The sequence below is a fragment of the Ovis canadensis genome, chromosome 3 (genome assembly GCF_042477335.2).
Source record: "Ovis canadensis isolate MfBH-ARS-UI-01 breed Bighorn chromosome 3, ARS-UI_OviCan_v2, whole genome shotgun sequence".
NCBI classification, from domain to species: domain Eukaryota; kingdom Metazoa; phylum Chordata; class Mammalia; order Artiodactyla; family Bovidae; genus Ovis; species Ovis canadensis.
The window spans coordinates 213,096,871-213,103,820 of record NC_091247.1 but is presented as its reverse complement, the minus strand read 5'-3'; the positions used below and the strand labels follow the sequence as shown (position 1 = coordinate 213,103,820).

General features: G+C 41.0%; 1 protein-coding gene across 1 annotated transcript; it reads left to right on the top strand.

Moving 5' to 3' along the window:
• Window positions 1-851: 851 nt before the first annotated feature.
• APOBEC1 (apolipoprotein B mRNA editing enzyme catalytic subunit 1) lies at window positions 852-6,385 on the top strand. The gene is made up of 5 exons (XM_069582002.1): window positions 852-897; window positions 2,456-2,483; window positions 4,319-4,716; window positions 5,462-5,580; window positions 6,227-6,385. Exons 1-5 carry the CDS (start codon window positions 882-884, stop codon window positions 6,383-6,385), a joined length of 720 nt encoding a protein of 239 aa, XP_069438103.1. The 5' UTR covers window positions 852-881.
• The last annotated feature ends 565 nt before the right edge of the window (window positions 6,386-6,950 follow it).

Below are 6,950 nucleotides of genomic sequence, written 5' to 3'. Positions count from 1 at the left end.
TTGTTCAGTTATAATTCTCTGACTCAGAGACCAAAGTTCTTTTGATTTTGTGTGTATAATGCCCCTCCCCTTTCCAAGAGAATCTGGGGTGAAGAGCAAAATAAGAGGAAGTTAGAAATTAATGAATAATGGCAGAAGGGCAAGGCCTCACTGTTTCACCACATACCAATGAAAACCTTCAGGTCACAGAACCAGGCCAATTCACTCTTCCCTTTCTTCTTCCTCTCTTCTCTCCAGTAAACAGCAATGTGTCAGTCTTGTTTTAACTTTAAAGGGAGATATCCCTACATTCATTCTCAGTGAATTAGGCTACAAGATTAATTATCTGCACCATAAGCTTTCTTATCAACCTCACCAATTGCGCTCTTCATCTGCTACCTGTCTGTACAGTATGTTGTGGTCGTTGTTCAGTCACTAAGCCGTGTCCGACTCTTTGTGACCCCAGGGACTGCAGCAGGCCAGGCTTTCCTGTCCTTCACCATCTCCCAGAGTTTCTCCATTGAGTGGTGATGCTATCTAACCATCTCATCCTCTGCCACCCCCTTTTCCGTTTGCCTTCAACCTTTCCCAGCATGAAAGTCTTTTCCATTGAGTTGGCTCTTCATATCAGGTGCCCAAAGTATTGGAGCTCCAGCCAAAGTCAGAGTTGGTTTCTTTTAGGATTAACTAGTTTGATCTCTGTGAAGTGACTTAGCAGCAGCAGCAGTTTGATCTCTGTACGGTCTAGATACCTAGTATCTGCCTGAGACTCAGGAATGAGTCATCCTCTGATCAAACAGGTGGCAGTGGTCACACCTGCAGAAACTATGTTTGGGCAGGTTGCTGGCAGCAGCAATTAGCACAATATAAGTCCAGAGGAAAAAGTCCAGAGACAGAGCACCATGGCTTCTGACAGAGGTAAATGGGCGGGGGCCTGAAATCTCCGTATTCTTGAAAAACTCCAAAACTCTGTATGTGCTTGCCTTTATGTGTGTGCGTATGTGTCTGGTTCATGCTTGTATTCATGAACATTTTCCAACTTTCCTATTTATTAATATCTTCATATTATTCTTAAACAGCAGTTCTTCTTATTGGTGGTGTTGTGATTATTAATACTACCTGTTCATACTGTACATGATTTTGATCAGATGACACTAAAGCAATGCTTGTTTCACCATAATAAAAAACTTAAGTTAAAAAAATATAACTCCTAGAGGAAAATTTAAGATAGCAGCTGAAGTTCTAGCACCAGGGCATGTTAATGGATTATTTAAGATTCCATTACTGTTAGAAAAATTCATGGGGAAGGAGGAACACCAGGTGGTAGAAGGAAATGATTTTCAGATGAGGTGGGTTTTGAACTTGGTCTTGAAAGGGCAGAATTTTGGTTGGCAAAGAGAAGGAGATTCCTATTTGACTGACACCAGGAGTTTAAGAGAATTTTCCAAAACCTGTATGTGGAATATAATGAATGGATTAGGCTACAGAAGAGTTTTTGGAAGCAATCAGCAATGTGATTAGAAAGCAAATTTGCTTTTTTTTTTAATTGGACTGTAGTTGCTTTACAATGTTGTATTAGCTTCAAGTGTACAGCAAAGTGAAAGTTATATATATACATGTATGTACTCCTTTTAGATTTTTTCCCCATATAGGTCATTACAGAGCATTGAGTAGAGTTCCCTGTGCTCTACAGTGTAGATCCTTATTGTCTATTTTATATATAGTAATGTGTATATGTCAATTCCAATCTCCCAAATTTATCCTCCTCCCCACCCTCAAAAACAAATTTGAAGACATGTTGAGAGCCTTGAATGCCCAGCTAAGGAAATTGAGGTTGATTTTTTTTATTTTAGACTTTTTTTCTTTTCCATTATGGTTTTTAATAGTTTACTGTGTATTTTTTTTTAATAAGACAAAATATTTGGAGAATTTGTGAATAGTATGCGTGCATGTTCAGTTGTGTCTGACTTTTTGCAGCCCCGTGGACTGTAGCCCACCAGGCTCTTCTTTCCATGGGATTTCTCAGGCAAGAATACTGGAGTGGGTTGCCATTTCCTCCTCCAGGGTATCTTCCAGACCCAGGGATCAAACTTGAGTCTCCTGTGATTCCCGCAACAGCAGGCGGATTCTTTAACACTGAGCCACCTGGGAAGCCCTGTGAATAACACGGAGAAGACTAAAACAGTGCTTTAGACACATTACTTGGCACTTGATGCCTTTTTGTGTGTGTTGGCTTTTGATTTTGGCCACACCATGCAGTATGCCGGATCTTAGGTTCGAAAGCAGAGATTGCACCCCTGCCCCTGCAGTGCAAGCAGGGAGTTTTAACCACTGGTCCACCAGGGAAATCTCAAGAGAGACTCTTCCAAGTGCACTTTCTGATATGATTTGTGGATTTAGAAGAATAGAGCCTTTTTTCTTAGTGGTTCGATTTGTACATGGGTGTCGCTTGACATGATCATCTCTTGGTCAACAGGTCCTCCAGCGGGAGATCCCACATTGAGGTAAGAATTCTACTATCATAGTGCACATTTAATTCAACCCAGAATAGATGAGCATGTGGGAGGGGGAGGACTGCAATTTCATTATTGCTCCTTTCCTCTTTTCTGATGCTCCATTCTTTGTTTTTGCAACTCCATTCTTCATGCTTACTATTTCTTCTTGTGTCTTCCCTCCTGTGCCTTTTGGTTTCAGTTGAAAAAAACTATCTTCCAGCTCTCCTTTGTTATTCTCTTACTATTGTTTTTCTTCCTTTAAATCACAAGTTTTCATAGAAATTAGTGAAAACTTCAGCAAACTGGTTTGTCACTTTGATCTTCCTATTTTAAACCCTATGCCCATTTTCTAGACCTTTCTAAATTTTTTTTTAATGTTACCATGCCACATAGTTAGGGAGATCTTAGTTTCCCAATCAAGGATTGAACCCAGGTCCCCCAGCAATGAAACAGCGGAGTCCTAACCACTGGACTGCCAGGCAATTCCCCAGAGCTATTTAAAAACTGCATTTATTTTTAACTGATTGATGATTGCTTTACAATTATTGGTTTCATTTCTGCCACACATCAACATGAATTAGCTATAGATGTACATGTGTCCTTTCCCTCTTGAACCTCCCTCCCGCCTCCCACCCCATCCCACTCCTCTAGGTTGATAAAGTGCCCTGGTTTGCGTTCCCTGAGTCATACAGCAAATTCCCATTGGCTATCTATTTTACTTATGGTAGTATATACGCTTCCATGTTACTCCCACCGTTCATCTCACCCTCTCGAAGCTTCCTCCCCGCTGCCCTCATCCCTAAATCTGGAACAGAGAGATTTGTCAGGGAACATATTATCTCTTGACGGGTGGAAGGATTACTCTATAAAATAGATTAAGTGATCCTTTAGGAACGAGTGGAGAATGTGAGAATGTAATAAACTTATGACTCAACCATATTGCAGAGTCCTTGGCATAATTCTGAATTTTCCCTGAGTCATAACTTTGGCCCACAGAGAATGTTATGTCTAAAGATGTCCTTGAGAGAAATTTTAATTTCTTTCTTATGAGGAATTAGTAAACACAGAATTGAATGTGGAAGAATCCCAAGGCTAAATTACTTTCTTCTTAGAGTTGGTAATTGACTCCTGTTGGCAATTTGAGGATTCCACACCTGAAAATAAAAGAAAAAACTATTCCGCTGAGGAATAATGAAGATTGAATGGGACAGGTCACCTCTAAGTGTGAGACGGAAAGTTCAGAGGGACTTCCCCAGCAGTCCAGTGGCTAGGACTCAGTGCTTTCACTGCCAAGGGCCCAGGTTCAGTCCCTAGTGGGGGGAACTAAGATTCTGCAAGCTGTGAGGCCAAAATAAATAAGATTAGAATATAATAAGAAAACTTTAAAAGAGACACAGAGACATACTTACACCTGAATTCAAGACTACCAAACAGCGGTATAGAGAGTGGTAACCCAAGAACATGAGTTGGGAAAAACCTCTTCCCTGTTTGTGAAACTCTGATAATCCAAACAGACCTCCCTAGATAACTTTGAGATATAGAATACAAAAAAAATTCCTGAGATGTCATGCTTTAGGTTTGCCTGATAGAAAAGGAGAAATTATTTCTGGAGAAGAAGTTATTGTTGTTCAGTCACTAAGTCGTGTTGGACTCTTTGCGACCCCACGGATGACAGCATGCCAGGCTTCCCTGTCCTTCACTCTCTCCCAGGGTTTGCTCCAATTAGTGTCCATTGAGTCGGTGATGCTATCTAACCATCTCATCCTCTGCCACCCTCTTCTCCTTTTGCCTTCTGTCAAATGATGACATGACGACATGGCGGGGGGGTGCTTTTTATATTTCAGGAGAAGAATTGAACCCTTGGAATTTGAATTCTCCTTTGACCCCAGAAACTTCTGTAAAGAGGCCTATCTGCTCTATGAAATCCAGTGGGGCAACAGCCGGGACGTCTGGCGACACTCGGGCAAAAACACCACCAAGCATGTTGAACGCAATTTCATAGAAAAAATTGCTTCAGAAAGACATTTTCGCCCATCCATCAGCTGCTCCATCTTCTGGTACTTGTCCTGGAGTCCCTGCTGGGAATGCTCCAAGGCCATTAGAGAATTTTTGAATCAGCATCCTAATGTGACCCTAGTTATTTACATAGCACGGCTTTTCCAGCACACGGATCCACAAAACCGGCAAGGACTCAAAGACCTGTTTCACAGCGGTGTGACTATCCAGGTCATGAGAGACCCAGGTGAAAACAACAAACCAAGAATCTTAGGTGTTTATAAGAGGCTGTGGTGGTGGTGGTGTTTCTAGGCCAGGAGACTGGATTATCCCAGCCTGGAAGTCTCAGAAGTGAAAGTCCAAAGTAGAATAAAAGCCCACTTCTGAAATTCATAGCAAAGAAAGCATCAAAGAGATGGCTCTTTTCCTCGCTCCTTATTTATTTTGTTAATTAATTTATTTTGGCTGTGCTGGGTCTCCGTCACTGCGTGAGCTCTTCTCCACTGGCGGTGCTCTGGCTTCTCACTGTGGTGGCTTCTCTTGTTGCTGGGCAAGGTCTCTAGGGTGCTCAGCCTTCAGTAGTCGTGCCTCCCGGGCTCTAGAGCGCAGGCTCAACAGTTGTGGCTTTCAGATCAGGGACTGAACCATATCTGCTGCATTGGCAAGTGGATTCTTTACCACTGAGCCACGAGCAAAGCCCCCTCTGTACCATCTTACAATAATTGCTGAGTTCCTTTTGGGAAACTTCACTGGTGGCTCAAAAGGTAAAGAATCTGTCTGCAAAGCAGGAGACCCAGGTTCTACCCCTGAGTCAGGAAGATCCCCTGGAGAAGGGAATGGCCACCCACTCCACTTCTTTTTAGGGATGCTGGAAGAATCTAGCCCTTCCCCAGCAGAAAATAGGCCAGAGGGATTTTTATATGGTATATTTTTAAGTTGGATTCAACTTTCTGTTCTGTGTGTTAAATGAACCAAGATTTGTGTTTCCTTAGAGTATGATTACTGCTGGAGGAATTTTGTCAACTACCCCCAGGGGAAAGAAGCTCACTGGCCAAGATATCCCCCTCTGTGGATGAACTTGTATGCACTGGAACTCTACTGTATCATTTCAGTAAGTTACTGCAATGGACAGATTCTGATGTAAAAAGAAGCATCTTTCTTCAAAGTTCTCTCCTGATTATTTTAATATGTGCTCTTCTCACCATCACTTTGCCATTTATATTGAGATTAAGTTACTGACTTATCTTTTTAAAATGTGAGAGCAAGACAATGTCTTTGTGGCAAATAAGAGGGGAAGGGAATGGATAAACTGATCTAAGATAAAGGTGATGGTCAGCTCTTTTGTGATCCCATGTACTGTAGCCCGCCATGCTCCTCTGTCCATGGGCTTTTCCAGACAAGAATACTGGGGTGGGTTGCCATATCCATCTCCAGGGGATCTTCCCAACCCAGGGATCAAACCTGCATTCCCTGCTTGGCCAGCAGATTTTTTACCACTGAGCCACCAGGAAAGCTCAAGATATAGGTGGGCTCCATAATTAGATTTAATCATCATCATTACTGTTGTTACAATGCATATTGGTTACACTGAATTGCAGATATCCTTCTTTTCCTTTTTGATGCATGTCATCTTACTGAAGGAATGTAGGTGACCAATTTGTAGTCTCTTGCAAGTAGTTCAGTGGTCTTCCAAATGATGTTTTAAAATGTTCCTGGCATTAAGAAAACTATTATTCTAACCTATTTTTTAATTTCAGGGTCTCCCTCCCTGCTTACAGATTTCAAGAAGACATCAGAATCAGCTCAGAGTGTTCAGACTTATTCCTCAGAATTGTCATTACCAAATGATTCCACCCTGTATCCTTTTAGCGACAGGGATGATACAACTTCCTGTGACTTGGAGATGGATAGAATGAATTCTTGTGTACATACTGTTTCATGAATAGGCATTGATGACCCACTAAAGAGTAAGCACCATTAGAATTGAGATATATTTAGATATTTTTGTATATTTCTATACGCTAACAGCAAATCACCTGGAAAGGAATTAAAGGAAACAATTCCATTTACAATAACATCAAAAACAATAAAATACTTAGGAATTAATTTAACCAAGGATATGAAATAATTTAACCAAGGATGTGAAAGATCTGTACACGGAAATCTATAAGGCACTGATGAAACGGATTGAAGAAGACACAAATAAATGGAAAGATATCCCATGGTCATGGATTGGAAGAGTTGATATTGTTAAAAAACATCCCTACTACACAAAGCCATCTATAAATTCAATGCAATCCCTATCAAGATTCCAAAGGCATTTTTACAGAAATTTTAAAAAAATCCTAAATTTTGTATGGAACAACAAAAGATCCTAAGGGCCAAAGCAATCCTTATACACCTGAAGGAAATGAAATCACTTCCATGTTCCTCGTGGTATTGTTTACAATAGCCAAGACACAAAAATAGTCTAAGTATACG

Bases quoted from the DNA above. Each gene is read 5' to 3' on its own strand.
- APOBEC1 (XM_069582002.1), top strand. The intron at 4,717-5,461 runs GTGAAAACAACA...GTGTTTCCTTAG, and splicing joins CCAGGTCATGAGAGACCCAG to AGTATGATTACTGCTGGAGG. The intron at 5,581-6,226 runs GTAAGTTACTGC...TTTTAATTTCAG, and splicing joins AACTCTACTGTATCATTTCA to GGTCTCCCTCCCTGCTTACA.